This window comes from Colius striatus, unplaced genomic scaffold (genome assembly GCF_028858725.1).
Source record: "Colius striatus isolate bColStr4 unplaced genomic scaffold, bColStr4.1.hap1 scaffold_34, whole genome shotgun sequence".
In the NCBI taxonomy this organism is placed as follows: Eukaryota; Metazoa; Chordata; class Aves; order Coliiformes; family Coliidae; genus Colius; species Colius striatus.
This window is the reverse complement of record NW_026908518.1, coordinates 1,019,599-1,037,841: the sequence shown is the minus strand read 5'-3', so window position 1 is coordinate 1,037,841 and position 18,243 is coordinate 1,019,599. Positions and strand designations below refer to the sequence as shown.

At 52.8% G+C, this 18,243-nt stretch overlaps 1 protein-coding gene and 1 pseudogene across 1 annotated transcript in view; one reads left to right on the top strand and one right to left on the bottom strand.

Moving 5' to 3' along the window:
- Positions 1-8,563, top strand: part of LOC133629195 (protein NDRG2-like) — a 39,068-nt gene extending 30,505 nt beyond the window's left edge. The window contains exons 6-7 of the mRNA XM_062019855.1: positions 7,134-7,185; positions 8,427-8,563. Of these exons, the coding sequence (XP_061875839.1) occupies positions 7,134-7,185; positions 8,427-8,563 (189 nt within the window). The remainder of the gene's footprint in view (positions 1-7,133; positions 7,186-8,426) is intronic.
- Positions 8,564-13,052: 4,489 nt separating this feature from the next.
- On the bottom strand, positions 13,053-16,894 carry LOC133629194 (DNA-(apurinic or apyrimidinic site) endonuclease-like; annotated as a pseudogene).
- Between the last annotated feature and the right edge of the window lie 1,349 nt (positions 16,895-18,243).

The following is an 18,243-nucleotide window of genomic DNA, read 5'->3' as shown; positions in this document are numbered from 1 at the left end:
AATGGGGCAGAAATGGGGGGAAATGGGGTGGAAATGGGGCAGAAATGGGGCAAAATGGGGTGGAAATGGGGCAGAAATGGGGCAAAATGGGGGGAAATGGCTCAAAAATGGCTGAAAATGGGGGGAAATGGGTCAAAAATGGCTGAAAGTGGGATAAAATTGGAGGATAATGGAATAAATGGGTCAAAAATGGGTCAAAATGGGTAAAAAATGGGGGAAAATGGAATAAATGGGGTAAAAAATGGGTCAAAAATGGGGGGAAATGGGTCAAAATGGGTCAAAAATGGGTCAAAATGCATCAAAAATGGGATAAAACTGGGAGATACTGGGATAAATGGGGGGAAATGGGTCGAAAATGGGTCAAATGGCTCAAAATGGGTCAAAAATGGGGGGAAATGGAATAAATGGGGTAAAAAATGGGTAAAAAATGGGGGGAATGGGTAAAAAACGGGTCAAAAATGGCTGAAAGTGGGATAAAATTGGAGGATAATGCAATAAATGGGTCAAAAATGGGTCAAAATGGGTCAAAATGGGTAAAAAATGGCTGAAAGTGGGATAAAATTGGAGGATAATGGAATAAATGGGTCAAAATGGGTCAAAAATGTCTGAAAGTGGGATAAAACTGGGGGACAATGAGATAAATGGGGTCAAAAGGGGTGAAAGGTGTGTGAGAGGTGAGTGCGGACAGCGTGTCCCGCCGTAAGCGAGGTCAGGGCCAGGAACGTGGGCTGGAGGCTGGGAAAATGGGTCGAAAATGGGGGGAAATGGGGCAAAAATGGGACAAAAATGGGTCAAAATGGGGGGAAATGGGGCAAAAATGCATCAAAAATGGGGGGAAATGGCTGAAAATGGGGGGAAATGGGTCAAAATTTGGGGGAAAATGGGGGCAAATGGGGCAAAAATGGGTCAAAATGGGGGGAAATGGGTCGAAAATGGGTCAAAATGGCTGAAAACGGGAAATGGGTCAAAAATGGAGGGAAATGGGTCAAAAATGGGTCAAAATGGGGGGAAATGGGTCAAAAATGGGGGAAATGGGGCAAAAATGGGTCAAAAATGGCTGAAAATGGGGGGAAATGGGTCAAAATGGGTCAAAAATGGCTGAAAATGAGATAAAATTGGAGGATAATGCAATAAATGGGGTTAAAATGGGTCAAAAATGGGGTAAAAATGGGTGAAAAATAGGGAAATGGGTCAAAATGGGTAAAAAATGGCTGAAAGTGGGATAAAATTGGAGGATAATGCAATAAATGGGTAAAAAATGGGTCAAAATGGGTCAAAATGGGTAAAAAATGGCTGAAAGTCGGATAAAATTGGGGGTTAGTGGAATAAATGGGGTAAAAAATGGGTCAAAATGGGTCAAAACTGGCTGAAAGTGGGATAAAAAACCAAAACCCCTTCCCAGTCCCTCCCAGTTCCCTTCAATTTGTCCCAGTCTCCTCCCAATTGATCCCAGTTCATCCCAGTCCCCTCCCAGTTCCCTCCCAGTTCATCCCAGTTGCTCCCAGTTCCCTCCAGTTCCCTCCCAGTTCATCCCAGTTGCTCCCAGTTCCCTCCAGTTCCCCTCAGTTCCCTCCCAGTTCATCCCAGTTCCCTCCCAGTGCCCTCTCAGCTCATTCCAGTTGCTCCCAGTTCCCTCCCAGTTCCTCCCCAGTTCATCCCAGTTCCTTCCCAGTTGCTCCCAGCCCCCTCAGTCCCCCCCAGCTCATCCCAGTTGCTCCCAGTTCCCTCCCAGTTGCTCCCAGTTCCCTCTCAGTGCCCTCCCAGCTCATCCCAGTTGCTCCCAGCTCCCTCCCAGTTGCTCCCAGTTCCCTCTCAGTGCCCTCCCAGCTCATCCCAGTTGCTCCCAGTTCCCTCCCAGTTGCTCCCAGTTCCCTCTCAGTGCCCTCCCAGTTCGTCCCAGTTCCCTCCCAGTCCCTCCCAGCTCATCCCCGTCCCTCCCCAGTTCCCTCCCCAGTTCATCGCAGTTCCCTCCCATTCCCCCCCATCCAGCCGCCGCTCCGCCTCTCAGCCAATCATCTCTCTTTAGTCCCGTTGCCGGGCAGACTCCACTCCCGTAGCAACCAATCAGTGCTCGGCGCCCTCCTCTCTCCGTCCAATCAGCGCCCGTGGCCGCGGTCAGGAGCAGGAGCCGCTCCCAGTTGCCTCCCAGTTCCCTCCCAGTTGCCTCCCAGTGCCAAAGGTCTGGGTAGGCTGCACATCCATTCTGAGGGGAAAAGTGGGGGTTTGGGGCAATTTGGGGGGATAAAATGTGCTTTTGTGGCAATTCTGAGGGGAAAAGTGGGGTTTTGGAGGAGTTTTGAGGTGAAAAGTGAGGTTTTGGGGCAATTCTGAGGGGAAAAGTGGGGTTTTGGAGGAGTTTTGAGGGGAAAGGTGGGGGTTTGGGGTGTTTCTGAGGGGAAAAGTGGAGTTTTGAGGGGAAATGTGAGGTTTTGGGGCAATTTGGGGGGATAAAATGAGGTTTTGGGGTATTTCTGAGGGATAAAATGAGGGTTTGTGGCAATTCTGAGGGGAAAAGTGGGGTTTTGGTGGAGTTTTGAGGTGAAAATTGAGGATTTGGGGTATTTCTGAGGGGAAAAGTGGGGTTTTGGGGTATTTCTGAGGGGAAAAGTGTGATTTGAGTGACATTTTGAGGGGAAAAGTGAGGTTTTGGGGCAATTTTGGGGGATAAAATGAGGGTTTGGGGCAATTCTGATGGGAAAAGTGGGGTTTTGGTGGAGTTTTGAGGTGAAAAGTGAGGTTTTGGAGCAATTCTGAGGGGAAAAGTGGAATTTTGGAGGAGTTTTGAGGGGAAAGGTGGGGCTTTGTGGCAATTCTGAGGGGAAAAGTGGAGTTTTGAGGGGAAATGTGAGGTTTTGGGGCAATTTGGGGGGATAAAATGAGGTTTTGGGGTATTTCTGAGGGATAAAATGAGGGTTTGTGGCAATTCTGAGGGGAAAAGTGGGGTTTTGGTGGAGTTTTGAGGGGAAAAGTGGGGTTTTGGGGTATTTCTGAGGGGAAAAGTGTGATTTGGGTAAAGTTTTGAGTGGAAAAGTGAGGTTTTGGGCTATTTCTGAGGGATAAAATGAGGTTTTGGGGCAATCTGAGGGGATAAAATGAGGGTTTGGGGCAATTCTGAGAGGAAATGTGGGGTTTTGAGGGGAAAAGTGAGGTTTTGAGGCAATTTTGGGGGATAAAATGAGGATTTGGGGCAATTCTGAGGGGAAAAGTAGGGTTTGGGTGGAGTTTTGAGGTGAAAAGTGGGGTTTTGAGGCATTTCCGAGAGGAAAAAGTGAGGTTTTGGTGCAACTTGGTGTGTAAGAGTTCCAGTTTGGTGGGGTTTGGATGCAAGAGTCTCCCCAGTCCATCCCAGTTGACACACTGGAGCGGCGGCTTTTATTGAGTGGCGGAAGGATCCGCGGGGAAAGGGGCCAAACCTCGTTGGCGGAGGGATCCCATTGGGGCACATTTAGATCCAGCTCTGGGGGAGAAGGATCCTCCAAAGCCCCTCCCAGTAGCTCCCGGTAACCCCCAAACCCCCTCCCAGTAACTACCAGTAACCCCCAAACTCCCTCCCAGTAACTCCCAGTAGCTCCCAGTTACCCCAAACCCCCTCCCAGTAACTCCCAGTAGCCCCCAAAGCCCCTCTCAGTAGCTCCCAGTTACCCCAAACCCCCTCCCAGTAACTCCCAGTGACCCCAAACCCCTCCCAGTAAATCCCAGTAACCTCAAACCTCTTCCCAGTAGCTCCCAGTAAGCTCCAGACCCCTTCCCACTAATTCCCAGTACCTCCCAGTAACTCTCAGTTACCCCCAAACCCCCTCCCAGTAGCTCCCAGTAACCCCCAAACACCCTCCAGTGACTCCCAGTAACCCCCAAACCCCTCCAAGTCCCTCCCAGTGACTTCCAGTAACTCCCAGTAACCCCCAAACACCCTCCAGTGACTCCCAGTAACTCCTAACGCCCTCTCAGTCTCTCCCAGTAACCCCCAAATACCCTCCAGTGACTCCCAGTAACCCCCAAACCCCCTCCCAGTCGCTCCCACTCCCTCCCAGTAACCCCAAACCCCCTCCCAGTAACCCTCAAACACCCTCCGAGTCGCTCCCAGTAACCCCCAAACACCCTCGCAGTCGCTCCCAGTCCCTCCCAGTAACCCCCAAACCCCCTATCAGTGACTCCCAGTAACCCCAAACCCCCTCCCAGTCGCTCCCAGTCCCTCCCACTAACCCCCAACCCCCCTCCCAGTAACTCCCAGTGCCCCTCCCGTCTAGATCCGGCCGTCGGACGTTGCGCGGAAGGATCCGATCGCCTAAGCGGCGGCGGAAGGACCCGAGAGGTGACGGAAACACCGGAGAGGTGACGGAAACACCCGAGAGGTGACGGAAACACCCGAGGGGGGACGGAAGGCGCCGAAGCGCCGCCGGGTTCGGTTCGGGCGGTCCCTCCGTTACCGGGGCAGGGGCGGATCAAGGGCTCCCGGGTCCTCCCCCGACGCTGCCGCGGGACAGGGTTCGGCTCCGGCCCCGTTCGCCTTCGGCCGAGCCGGAACTGGCGACCGAGGCGGTTCGGGACCGGGACAAGCGAGTCATGGTGGACGCGGCCACTGCCGGGAGGGGAGAGGCCGCGCTTTAACCCCGCCCACCGCCCCCGCCTCGGCCAATCGGCGCGCGTCTGTCCGCGCCTCAGCCAATCAGATGGCGTGCGTCAGAGGGGCGCGGCTTGGGCGTGGCCACGCCCCCTTCTGTCAGGCCACGCCCACGCCGTAAGCCACCCCCCCCCCCCCCCCACATTCCCCCCCCCTTTACCTGGGTGAGTTGGGGTTGGCCGCCCCTGTCTGCCATCTGAGGGGGCAAAGGGGGCACTGGGAGTTACTGGGAGGGACTGGGAAGGGGGGGTTGGGGGTGACTGGGAGTTACTGGGAGGGGGTTTGGGGGTTACTGGAAAGGACTGGGAGGAGCTGGGAGGGGGTTTGGGATATACTGGGACGGGCTGGGAGGGACTGGGAGAGGGTTCGGGCTCACTGGGAGGGACTGGGAGGAGGTGGGAGAGGTTTTGGGGGCACTGGGAGGAGCTGGGAGGGGAGCTGGGGGTGACTGGGAGCTACTGGGAGTTACTGGGAGTCACTGGGAGACACTGGAGGGGGTTGGGGGTAACTGGGAGTCACTGGGACTCACTGAGAGATACTGGGAGGGGGTTTGGTGGTCACTGGGAGTTACTGGGAGTCATTGGGAATGGATTTTGGGTAACTGGGAGTTACTGGGAGGGGGTTTGGGGGTTACTGGGAGTCACTGGGACAGGTTTGGGGGTCAATGGGAGGCACTGGGAGTGCCTGGGGTCAGAGGTCAAAGGTCACCTTGAGGAAGGAAGTTTGGGTCGGGTCGAGCTTGACAATACACTCCACCTGGGGGGGGAGGGGCAAAGGGGAGAGGGCGGGGCTTAACGGGGTAATGGAGGGGTCACAGCACGTGGCCACGACCCCACCCCCCAACGCCACCCAAAACTCACCACGGAGTCCTCGTCGGGGGAGTTCTCACCGACCACCAAAAGCACGGGGCAGCTAGAGGGGTCAGGGGGTCACCACGGGGGTCACGGAGTAAACGGGAGGTCACAGGGTCACGGCGGGGTCACAGGGAGGTCACAGGGTCAGGGGGATGTCGTGGGGTCACGTAAGGCCACGGGGCCAGGAGGGGTGAAAGGGGCAAAAGGAGGTCATGAGGGCTCACAGAGGGGTCATGGAGGGGTCACCGGGAGGTCACGGGGTCATCGCAGGGTCACAGGATCAAGGGGAGGTCGTGGGGTCCTGTAGGGTCATGGGGCAATGGGGGGTTATGAGGGCGTCACACAATAAGGAGGGGTCACAGAGGGATCATGTGCGGTGATATAACTTAACCCACAACATGTATTTTTTCAGTTATACCACTGAGTATGGGAGCTACAAGAAAGCAGGAAGGCAGACCCCAGCTACAGTAGTAAGTAGGTCCCCATGCAGTCTATCAGCCAGCATGGTGTCACATTGGCAGCTGCTTTCCTGTGGGAGCTATCTTCATACCCACTCACTTGGACTGCTCAGCTCCCTTTCAAATAACACATGCCCCCTCTTAAATTATACCACAGCGTATGGGAGCTGTGGAGAGGCCAGGTGTGTTTAACCCCTTCCCAGCCGCGGGGATCTGAGGCTGCAGCGCAGTGGCGCCAGCAGCCTGCAGTGAGTCACCCCTGACCTCTGACTCCTCCTGTGACCCCCTTGTGACCCCCGGTGACCCCAGGACCCCCCTTGACCCCTCCATGACCCATGACCCTTCATGACCCCTCTTACTCTCTGTGACCCCCATGACTCATCCAGGATCCCTTAGTGACCCCGATGACCCCTCCATGACCCTCCTATTCCCTCTGTGACCCCATGACCCCTCCATGACCCCATGACCTTTCTGTGACCCCTCATGACCCCCCACGCCTCCTGTGACCCCACACATCCCCTATGACCCCCCCTTGCCCCTGTGACCCCTCTTTGCCCTATGACCCTATGTGACCCCATGACCTCTCCCTGACCCTGTGACCCCCTCCGTGACCCCACCGTGACCCCATGACCCTTCAATCACCGCACATGATCCCTCTGTGACCCCTCCTTATTGTGTGACGCCCTCATAACCCCCCATTGTCTCCCAGTGTCTCCCAGTAACGCCCAGTAGCTCCCAGTCACCCCCAGCTCCCCTCCCAGCTCCTCCCAGTGACCCCCAAAACCTCTCCCACCTCCTCCCAGTCCCTCCCAGTGAGCCCGAACCCTCTCCCAGTCCCTCCCAGCCCGTCCCAGTATATCCCAAGCCCCCTCCCAGCTCCTCCCAGTCCTTCCCAGTAACCCCAAACCCCCTCCCAGCTCCTCCCAGTCCTTTCCAGTAACCCCCAAACCCCCTCCCAGCTCCTCCCAGTCACCCCCAACCCCCCCTTCCCAGTCCCTCCCAGTAACTCCCAGTGCCCCCTTTGCCCCCCCCAGATGGCAGACGGGGGCAGCCAACCCCAACTCACCCAGCTAAAGGGGAAGGGAGTGTGGGGGGGTGGCTTACGGCGTGGGCGTGGCCTGACAGAGAAGGGGGAGTGGCCACGCCCAACTCGCGCCCCTCTGTGACGTCACATGGCCACGCCCCCCCCCTTCCCCGCAGCCAGCGAAGCTGACCGAGGCCTTCAAGTACTTTGTGCAGGGGATGGGCTACAGTGACTGGCTAATGAGCTAATTAGCAGCCTTAATTAGTGCAATTAATGAAGGGGGGGTGGGCAATTAGGGAGGAGCTTAATTAGTTGGTTTGGGGTTAATTGCAGGGTTAATGTATGATGAGATGGCCTTAGAACCAATTTGGGGGGGTAATTAACCTCATTAATGCACTGTAGGGTGCTAATTAACATCGTTAATGATAGGGGTGGGGGTCTAATTAATAAAGAGGCAGGCTCAGCTAATCAATAAGGGTCTAATTAATTAGTTAGGAGCTTAATTAATTGCTCCTAAGTGGTTCATTAGGTGTTAAATGGATTTAGGGCTGCTTTGGGTTGCTAATTAACATCGTTAATGATGGGGGTGGGGGTCTAATTAATTAAGAGACAGGCTCAGCTAATTAATAAGGGTCTAATTAATTGGGTAGGAGCTTAACTAATTGCTCCTGGTGCTAACTAAATGGTTCATTAGGTGTTAAGTGGACTTAGGGCTGCTTTGGGTTGCTAATTAACATCATTAATGACATTGGTTGGGGAGTAATTAATTAATAGAAACACTTGGCTAATTAATAAGGGTCTGGTTAGTTAGGGAAGGAGCTTAATTAGTAGCTTCAGGGGTTAATTAAAGCCTTAGTTAATGAGGAAGGCCGCTGTGGTGTGCTAATTAACGTCACTAATGATGTGGGGGGGTCTAATTAACTAAGTGAGGGGCTTGGCTAATTAATAAGGGTCTAATTAATTAGGAGAGGAGCTTAGTTGTTTCAGGGGCTAATTAATACGTTAATTAGTGATTAAAGGGGAATTAACACGCCAGCGGTGTGTTAATGGGGAGGACTTGTGGTTAATTGTGTTGGGGGTGGTTCTAATTAATTAGCAGGGCGCTTAATTAACCACCTCGCGGCTTAATAAAGCTCCTAATTAACCCATTAACCCTCGGAGCCTCACTGGGACTAATTTGGGGGGGGGGGCACTTCATTCACCAGAATCACCGCGGAGCTAATTAACGGTGGGGGAAAGTGTTCGGAGCCTAACGACCTTCCCCCGCGCCTTAATTAACCCTTTAATTAGCGATTAATTAAGTCGCACCCCCCCCTTCCTGGGTTGAATGGAACGGTGCAGCGGCTGGGCGGGGCCAAGCTCCGCGGCGCCTCGCCATCTGATTGGCTGAGGCGCGGACAGACGCGCGCCGATTGGCCGAGGCGGGGGCGGTGGGCGGGGTTAAAGCGCGGTGTCTCCCCTCCCGGCAGTGGCCGCGTCCACCATGACTCGCTTGTCCCGGTCCCGAACCGCTTCGGTCGCCAGTTCCGGCTCGGCCGAAGGCGAACGGGGCCGGAGCCGAACCCTGTCCCGCGGCAGCGTCGGGGGAACACCCGGGAGCCCTTGATCCGCCCCTGCCCCGGTAACGGAGGGACCGCCCGAACCGAACCCGGCGGCGCTTCGGCGCCTTCCGTCCCCCCTCGGGTGTTTCCGTCCCCCCTCGGGTGTTTCCGTCACCTCTCGGGTGTTTCCGTCACCTCTCGGGTGTTTCCGTCACCTCTCGGGTCCTTCCGCGGCCGCTTAGGCGATCGGATCCTTCCGCGCAACGTCCGACGGCCGGATCTAGACGGGAGGGGCACTGGGAGTTACTGGGAGGGGGGTTGGGGTTAGTGGGAGGGACTGGGAGCGACTGGGAGGGGGTTTGGGGTTACTGGGAGGGACTGGGAGCGACTGGGAGGGGGTTGGGGGTTACTGGGAGTCACTGATAGGGGGTTTGGGGGTTAATGGGAGGGACTGGGAGCGACTGCGAGGGGGTTTGGGGGTTACTGGGAGTCACTGGAGGGTATTTGGGGGTTACTGGGAGAGACTGAGAGGGGGTTGGGGGTTACTGGGAGTTACTGGGAGTCACTGGAGGGGTTTGGGGGTTACTGGGAGTCACTGGAGGGTGTTTGGGGGTTACTGGGAGTTACTGGGAGTCACTGGAGGGTGTTTGGGGGTTACTGGGAGAGACTGAGAGGGGGTTGGGGGTTAGTGGGAGTTACTGGGAGTCACTGGAGGGGTTTGGGGGTTACTGGGAGTCACTGGAGGGTGTTTGGGGGTTACTGGGAGCTACTGGGAGGGGGTTTGGGGGTAACTGAGAGTTACGGGGAGCTACTGGGAATTAGTGGGAAGGGGTCTGGAGCTTACTGGGAGCTACTGGGAAGAGGTTTGAGGTTACTGGGATTTACTGGGAGGGGTTTGGGGTAACTGGGAGTTACTGGGAGGGGGTTTGGGGTAACTGGGAGCTACTGGGAGGGGCTTTAGGGGCTACTGGGAGTTACTGGGAGGGGGTTTGGGGTAACTGGGGGCTATTGGGAGGGAGTTTGGGGTAACTGGGAGCTACTGGGAGTTACTGGGAGGGGGTTTGGGGGTTACTGGTAGTTACTGGGAGGGGTTTTGGGGGTTACCGGGAGCTACTGGGAGGGGGTTTGGAGGATCCTTCTCCCCCAGAGCTGGATCTAGATGTGCCCCAATGGGATCCCTCCGCCAACGAGGTTTGGCCCCTTTCCCCGCGGATCCTTCCGCCACTCAATAAAAGCCGCCGCTCCTGTGTGTCAACTGGGTTGAACTGGGATGGACTGGGGAGACTCTTGCATCCAAACCCCACCAAACTGGAACTCTTACACACCAAGTTGCACCAAAACCTCACTTTTTCCTCTCGGAAATGCCTCAAAACCCCACTTTTCACCTCAAAACTCCACCCAAACCCTACTTTTCCCCTCAGAATTGCCCCAAGTCCTCATTTTATCCCCCAAAATTGCCCCAAAACCTCACTTTTCCCCTCAAAACCCCACATTTCCTCTCAGAATTGCCCCAAAACCTCGTTTTATCCCTCAGAAATAGCCCAAAACCTCACTTTAACTCCCAAAACTTCACCCAAATCACACTTTTCCCCTCAGAATTGTCCCAAACCCTCATTTTATCCCCTCAAATTGCCCCAAAACCTCATTTTATCCCTCAGAAATAGCCCAAAACCTCACTTTTCCACTCAAAACTTTACCCAAATCACACTTTTCCCCTCAGAAATACCCCAAAACCCCACTTTTCCCCTCAAAACTCCACCAAAACCCCACTTTTCCCCTCAGAATTACCCCAAACCCTCATTTTATTCCTCAGAAATACCCCAAAACCTCACTTTTGCCCCCAAAATGTCACTCAAATCACACTTTTCCCCTCAGAAATACCCCAAAACCCCACTTTTCCCCTCAGAATTGCCACAAACCCTCATTTTATCCCTCAGAAATACCCCAAAACCTCATTTTATCCCCCTAAATTGCCCCAAAAACCTCACATTTCCCCTCAAAACTCCACTTTTCCCCTCAGAAACACCCCAAACCCCCACCTTTCCCCTCAAAACTCCTCCAAAACCCCACTTTTCCCCTCAGAATTGCCCCAAAACCTCACTTTTCACCTCAAAACTCCTCCAAAACCCCACTTTTCCCCTCAGAATTGCCACAAAAGCTCATTTTATCCCCCCAAATTGCCCCAAACCCCCACTTTTCCCCTCAGAATGGATGTGCCGCCTACCCAGACTCTGACCTTTGGCACTGGGAGGCAACTGGGAGGGAACTGGGAGTGGCTCCTGCTCCTGAGCGCGGCCACAGGCGCTGATTGGACGGAGAGAGAAGGGTGCCGAGCGCTGATTGGTTGCTACGGGAGTGGAGTCTGCCCGGCAACGGGACTAAAGAGAGATGATTGGCTGAGAGGCGGAGCGGCGTCTGTGTGTGGGGGCGGGGGGAATGGGATGGAACTGGGATGAACTGGGGAGGGACGGGGATGAGCTGGGAGGGAACTGGGACGAACTGGGAGGGCACTGAGAGGGAACTAGGAGCAACTGGGATGAGCTGAGAGGGCACTGGGAGGGACTGGGAGCAACTGGGAGGGACTGGGAGCAACTGGGAGGGAACTGGGAGCAACTGGGATGAGCTGGGAGGGAACTGGGAGCAACTGGGAGGGGACTGGGATGAACTGGGAGGGAACTGAGGGGAACTGGAGGGAACTGGGAGGGGACTGGGATGAACTGGGAGGGAACTGAGGGGAACTGGAGGGAACTGGGAGCAACTGGGAGGGAACTGAGGGGAACTGGAGGGAACTGGGAGCAACTGGGATGAACTGGGAGGGAACTGGGAGGGGACTGGGATGAAGTGGGATCAATTGGGAGGGGACTGGGACAAATTGAAGGGAACTGGGAGGGACTGGGAAGGGGTGTTGGTTTTTTATCCCACTTTCAGCCAGTTTTGACCCATTTTTGACCCATTTATTCCATTATCCCCCAATTTTCTCCCATTTTCAGCCAGTTTTGACCCATTTTGACCCATTTTTTACCCCATTTATTCCATTAACCCCCAATTTTATCCCACTTTCAGCCATTTTTTACCCATTTTGACTCATTTTTTACCCATTTCTTGCATTATCCTCCAATTTTATCCCACTTTCAGCCATTTTTTACCCATTTAGACCCATTTCCCCCCGTTTTTCACCCCTTTTACCCCATTTTTGACCCATTTTAACCCCATTTATTGCATTATCCTCCTATTTTATCTCATTTTCAGCCATTTTTTACCCATTTCGACCCATTTCACCCCATTTTGACCCATTTTTGCCCCATTTCCCTCCATTTCCCCCAAATTTTGACCCATTTCCCCCCATTTTCAGCCATTTTCCCCCATTTTGACGCATTTTTGCCCCATTTCCCCCCATTTTCGACGCATTTCCCCAGCCTCCAGCCCACGTTCCTGGCCCTGACCTCGCTTACGGCGGGACACGCTGTCCGCACTCACCTCTCACACAGCTTTCACCCCTTTTGACCCCATTTATCTCATTGTCCCCCAGTTTTATCCCACTTTCAGCCATTTTTGACCCATTTTTACCCATTTTGACCCCATTTATTCCATTATCCCCCAATTTTATCCCACTTTCAGCCATTTTTGACCCATTTTGACCCATTTTTGACCCATTTGGACCCATTTTTGACCCATTTATTCCATTATCCTCCAATTTTATCCCACTTTCAGCCATTTTTGACCCATTTTTGACCCATTTTTGACCCATTTCGACCCATTCCCCTCATTTTTGACCCATTTTTGACCCCATTTATTCCATTTTCCCCCATTTTTTACCCATTTTGACCCTTTTTTGACCCATTTATTCCATTAGCCTCCAATTTTATCCCACTGTCAGCCATTTTTGACCCATTTCGACCCATTCTCCCCATTTTTGACCCATTTTTGACCCCATTTATTCCATTTTCCCCCATTTTTTACCCATTTTGACCCATTTTTGACCCATTTATTCCATTATCCTCCAATTTTATCCCACTGTCAGCCATTTTTGACCCATTTCCCCCCTTTTTTGACCCATTTTGAGCCATTTGACCCATTTTCGACCCATTTCCCCCCATTTTTGACCCATTTCCCTCCATTTTCAGCCATTTCTGACTCATTTTCGACCCATTTCCCCCCATTTATCCCAGTATCTCCCAGTTTTATCCCATTTTTGATGCATTTTGACCCATTTTTGACCCATTTCGACCCATTTCCCCCCATTTTGGACCCATTTTTGACCCCATTTATTCCATTTCCCCCCATTTTTTACCCATTTTGACCCATTTTTGACCCATTTATTCCATTATCCTCCAATTTTATCCCACTTTCAGCCATTTTTGACCCATTTCCCCCCATTTTCAGCCATTTTTGAGCCATTTCCCCCCATTTTGCCCCATTTCTGCCCCATTTCCACCCCATTTTGCCCCATTTCTGCCCCATTTCCACCCCATTTCCCCCTATTTCTGCCCCATTTCCCCCCATTTCCCTCCATTTTGACCCATTTTTGCCCCATTCCCGCCCCATTTTTGCCCCTCAGCCTGCCCCCTCCAGCGCCAGGTAGATCCCCACGGGACAGTGGTCGCTGCCCTGGGCCCGCTGCTCGATCCTGCTGTCGCACAGATCCTTCCTGCCCCTCTGGGACCACAGGCAGTAATCCAGCCTCCAGCCCACGTTCCTGACCCTGGCCCCGCTCAGGTAGATCCAGAAGGTGAAGGCGTTGGGCAGCGAGGGGTTAAACACCCGGAAGCTGTCGAGGAAGCCGGCCCCCAGCAGCTCCCCGAACGCCTCCCTCTCCTCCCGCGTGAACCCGGGGCTCCTCTTGTTCCCCGACGGGTTCCTCAGGTCCAAGGGCTGGTGGGCGACGTTGAGGTCGCCGCAGATGGCGACCGGTTTGGACCGGTCCAGCTGGGACACGAAGGAGCAGAAGCGCTCGTCCCAGGCCTGCCGGAAGCTCAGGCGGCCCAGGCCTCGCCCGGAGTTGGGCACGTAGACGCAGACAACGCGCAGGACAGGGAACTCGGCCGTCAGCACGCACCCTTGGCGTCCAGCTCGGGGTCACCTGGCAAGGGGACACACAGACGGGGATAAAAAGGGGCTTTAGGGGCCCAAAAAGGGGCTCTAGAGGCCCAAAAAGTCACTTTAGTCCTCAAAAATAAACTTTAATGGCCTAAAAAGGCACTTTAGTGGCTCAAAAAGTCACTTTAGAGGCCTAAAAAGGGGCTTTAGAGGCCGAAAAAGTCACTTTAGAGGTCAAGAAGGGGATTTATTGGCTCAAAAAGGGGCTTGAGTGGCCCAACAAGGGACTTTAGAGGCCTAAAAAGTCACTTTTGTACCTAAAAAGGGACTCTAGTAGCTCAAAAAGGGGCTTTAGTGGCCCAAAAAGTCACTTTAATGGCCAAAAAGGGGCTTTAGAGGCCTAAAAAGTCACTTTAAAGGCTCAAAAAGTCACTTTAGAGGTCAAAAATGGGGTCCAGTGGCCTAAAAATACACTTTAGTGGCTCAAAAAGTCACTTTAGTAGCCAAAAAGGTCCTTTAGTGGCCAAAAAAGTCACTTTAGGGGCCCAAAAAGGGGCTTTAGAGGTCAAAAAGGGGGTTTAGAGGTCTAAAAAGTCACTTTCGTAGCCAAAAGAGACTTTAATGGCCTAAAAAGACATTTAGAGGCCTAAAAAGGGGCTTTAGAGGCCCAAAAAGTCACTTTAGAGGTCAAAAAGGGGCTTGATAGGCCTGAAAAGTCACTTTAGTGGCCAAAAAGTCCCTTTAGAGGCCCAAAAAGTCACTTTAGAGGCCTAAAAATTCATTTAGGAGGTCAAAAATGGACTTTAGAGGCCTAAAAAGTCACTTTAGAGGTCAAAAATTCACTTGAGTGGCACAAAAATGGACTTTAGAGGCACAAAAAGTCACTTTAGTGGCCAAAAAGGGGCTCTAGAGGCCTAAAAAGTCTCTTTTGTAGCCAAAAAGTCACTGTAGTGTCCCAAAAGTCACTTTAGAGGCCTAAAAAGACACTTTAGTAGCTAAAAAGAGGGTTTAGAGGTCTAAAGAGTCACTTTAATGGCTCAAAAAATCTTTTTGTTGCCCAAAAAGGGGCTTTAGAGGCCTAAAAAGTCACTTTAGAGGTCAAAAGGGTGCTTTAGAGGCTCAAAAATGGACTTTAGAGGCCTAAAAAGTCACTTTACTGGCCAAAAAGTCAATTTAGAGGCCCAAAAAGTCACTTTTTGGCCTAAAAAGTCATTTTACTGGCCTAAAGAGTCACTTTAGAGACCTAAAAAGAGACTTTAGAGGCCTAAAACGTCACTTTCGTGGCTTTAATGGCTCCTGAGGGCCCCAAATGGCCACTTAAGGCCTCAAAATGGCTCCTGATAGCTTCTGGTGGCCATTAAGAGCCCCAAATGGCCACTTAAGGCCTCAAAATGGCTCCTGAGAGCCCCAAATGGCCACTTAAGGCCTGAAAATGGCCACTGAAGGCCCCAAATGGCCACTTAAGGCCTCAAAATGGCCACTTAAGGCCTCAAAATGGCTACTTAAGGCCCCAAATGGCCACTTAAGGCCTCAAAATGCCTCCTGAGACCCCCAAATGGCCACTTAAGGCCCCAAATGGCCACTTAAGGCCTCAAAATGGCTCCTGAAGGCCCCAAATGGCCACCGAAGGCCTCAAAATGTCTCCCGCGAGCCTGTGGCAGCCACCCAGGGCCTGGAAACGGCCAGCAGCGCCCCAGCTTTGGCTACTCACCCATGCCATAGGTGACAGCCAGGGGTTTGGTCCTGCTGAGCAGCCCCATGCCGCTGTAGCTGGGCCGGTCGCTGGGGCTGTGCTGGTGAGGGAAGGCCCCGAGGCTCTGCAGCTCCTCTGGCACCGACTCGGCCCCACATTTGGTCTCCTGGAGGCAAAGGACGTCAGGGGCATCAGCCTGGACCCGCTGGGGGGGGGGGAAAGGGAAGTTTTGGGGCAGTTTGAGGCGGTTTCGGGGCCGTTTTGAGCCCGTTTCAGGCGTCATGTTGAGTCTCTTGGCGGGCGCCATTTCATGGGGGGGTTTTGAGGCATTTTTGGGTCGTTCTGAGGCACTTTTGGGTCATTTTCTGAGTCATTTCTTTGGATCTGTGTTTAAGAGGTTTTTTTGGGTCATTTTGGGTCTTTTTGAGTGATTTTGAGTCACTTTATGTGGTTTTTTAGGGCCTTTTTCATCCATTTCTGGCGCCATTTTGTGTCTCTTTGTGAGGAGTTTCTGAGGCAATTTTGGGTCGTTCTGAGGCACTTTTGGGTCATTTTTTGAGTAATTTCTTCGAATCTGTGTTTAAGAGGTTTTTCTGGGTCATTTTGGGTCATTTTGAGTGATTTTGAGTCACTTTTAAGTGTTTTTAAGGCTTTTTTCATCCATTTCAGGCACCATTTTTAGGCCTTTGTTGGAGCCATTTTGAGGCATTTTGGGGTTATTTTGGGCCATTTTTGGCTCATTTTAAGTTCCATTCTTTAACCAATTTTTTAATAATTTTCAGTTTCATTTTCAGCTCCGTTTTGGGCTCATTTTGACCCATTTTAGCCTCATTTTGCCCAATTTTACCTCATTTCAGGCTGATTTTGGGCCCATTTTGAGCCTTTTTCACCCCATTTTTGGGTCAAAATCCCTCACTTTTGGCCCATTTTCATTCCCTTCCTTTGAACCAACTTCTCAACCACTTCAAGACCCATTTTCAGCTCCATTTTGGGCTCCTTTTGACCCATTTTGACCCATTTTGGCCTCATTTTGCCCAATTTTACCTCATTTCAGGCCCATTTCAGCTGCCATTTTGAGCCTTTTTCACCCCATTTTTGGGTCAAAATCCCTCATTTTTGGCCCATTTTCATTCCCTTCCTTTGAACCAACTTCTCAACCACTTCAAGACCCATTTTCAGCTCCATTTTGAGCTCATTTTGACCCATTTTGGCCTCATTTTGGCTCCATTTTCCCAATTTTACCTCATTTCAGCCGCCATTTTGAGCCTTTTTCACCCCATTTTTGGGTCAAAATCCCTCATTTTTGGCCCATTTTCATTCCCTTCCTTTGAACCAACTTCTCAACCACTTCAAGACCCATTTTTAGCTTCATTTTGGGCTCATTTTTACCCATTTTGGCCTCATTTTGGCTCTATTTTGCCCCGTTTTCCCTCATTTCAACCACCATTTTGAACCTTTTTCACCCCATTTTTGGGTCAAAATCCCCCCTTTTTGGGTCCTTTCCAGCCCCATTTCTCTGGGGCGCCCCAGTCTGGCCCAGTTTCAGCCCAGTTTAACCCACCTCCAGGCCTCCTTTCTTCACCCAGGCCCTGAGACCGTCCACGTTCCACGACGTCACCTTGAAGTTGAACCTTCGCCCGTCTTCCGTCGTGTCCCGGGGCGGGGGGAGGGGATGTACAGGTCACTGGGAGAAACTGGGAGGCCACTGGAACTTACTGGGAGGGACTGGGAAGGGGGTTGGGGTGGTTTGGGGGGGGTTGGGGTGGTTTGGGGTGGTTTTGGGGTGGTTTAAGGGGGATTTGGAGTGGTTTTGGGGCACTTGACGGTACTGGTTTGTACTGGGAGGGCACTGGGAGTTACTGGGAGGGACTGGGAAGGGGAGTTGGGGTGGGTTTGGGGTGGTTTGGGGAGGTTTGGGGTGGTTTTGGGGTGGTTTAAGGGGGATTTGGGGTGGTTTTGGGGCACTTGATGGTATGGTTTATACTGGGAGGGCACTGGGAGTTACTGGGAGGGACTGGGAAGAGGATTGGGGTGGTTTGGGGGGGTTGGGGTCACTGGGAGTTACTGGGAGCTACTGGGAGTTACTGGGAGGGGGATTGGGGTCACTGAGAGTCACTGGGAGGGGGTTTGTGGGTCACTGGGAGTTACTGGGAGCAACTGGGAGGGACTGGGAGTGGGTTTGTGGGTCACTGGGAGCTACTGGGAGGGACTGGGAGGGGGTTTGTGGGTCACTGGGAGCTACTGGGAGGGACTGGGAGGGGGTTTGGTGTCACTGGGAGAAACTGGAAGCTACTGGGAGGGACTGAGAGGGGGTTTGGGGGTCACTGGGAGTCACTGGGAGCAACTGGGAGTCACTGGGAGGAGGTTTGGGGTCACTGGGGGTCACTGGGAGCTACTGGGAGTCACTGAGAGGGGGTTTGAGGTCACTGGGAGTTACTGGGAGCTACTGGGAGGGGGTTTGTGGGTCACTGGGTGTTACTGGGAGTCACTGGGAGCTACTGGGAAAAACTGGGAGTTACTGGGAGAGGGGTTGTGGGTCACTGGGTGTTACTGGGAGCTACTGGGAGTCACTGCGAGTTACTGGGAGGGGGTTTTGGGTTGACTGGGAGCTCCTTGGAGCTACTGGGAGGGGCTTTGGAGTTACTGGAAGCTACTGAGAGGGGGTTCTGGGTTACTGGGAGCTGCTTGGAGCTACTGGAAGGGACTGGGAGGTGGTTTGGGGGTATCTGGGAGTTACTGGGAGCCCCACCAGGCCCGTACTGGTCCGTACTGGTTTATACTGGCACCTCTCATCCTCTATAAGTCTATAACTTAACCGACAACATGTATTTTTTCAATGGGAGATGAGGAGAAAAAGAGTGTGGTATTGAAGATAGCTCCCAAACGAAAGCAGCTGCAAATATGACACGGTGCTGGCTGATAGACTGCATGGGGACCTACTTACTACTGTAGCTGGGATCTGCCTTCCTGGTTTCTTGTAGCTCCCATACGTAGTGCTATAACTTAACCGACAAC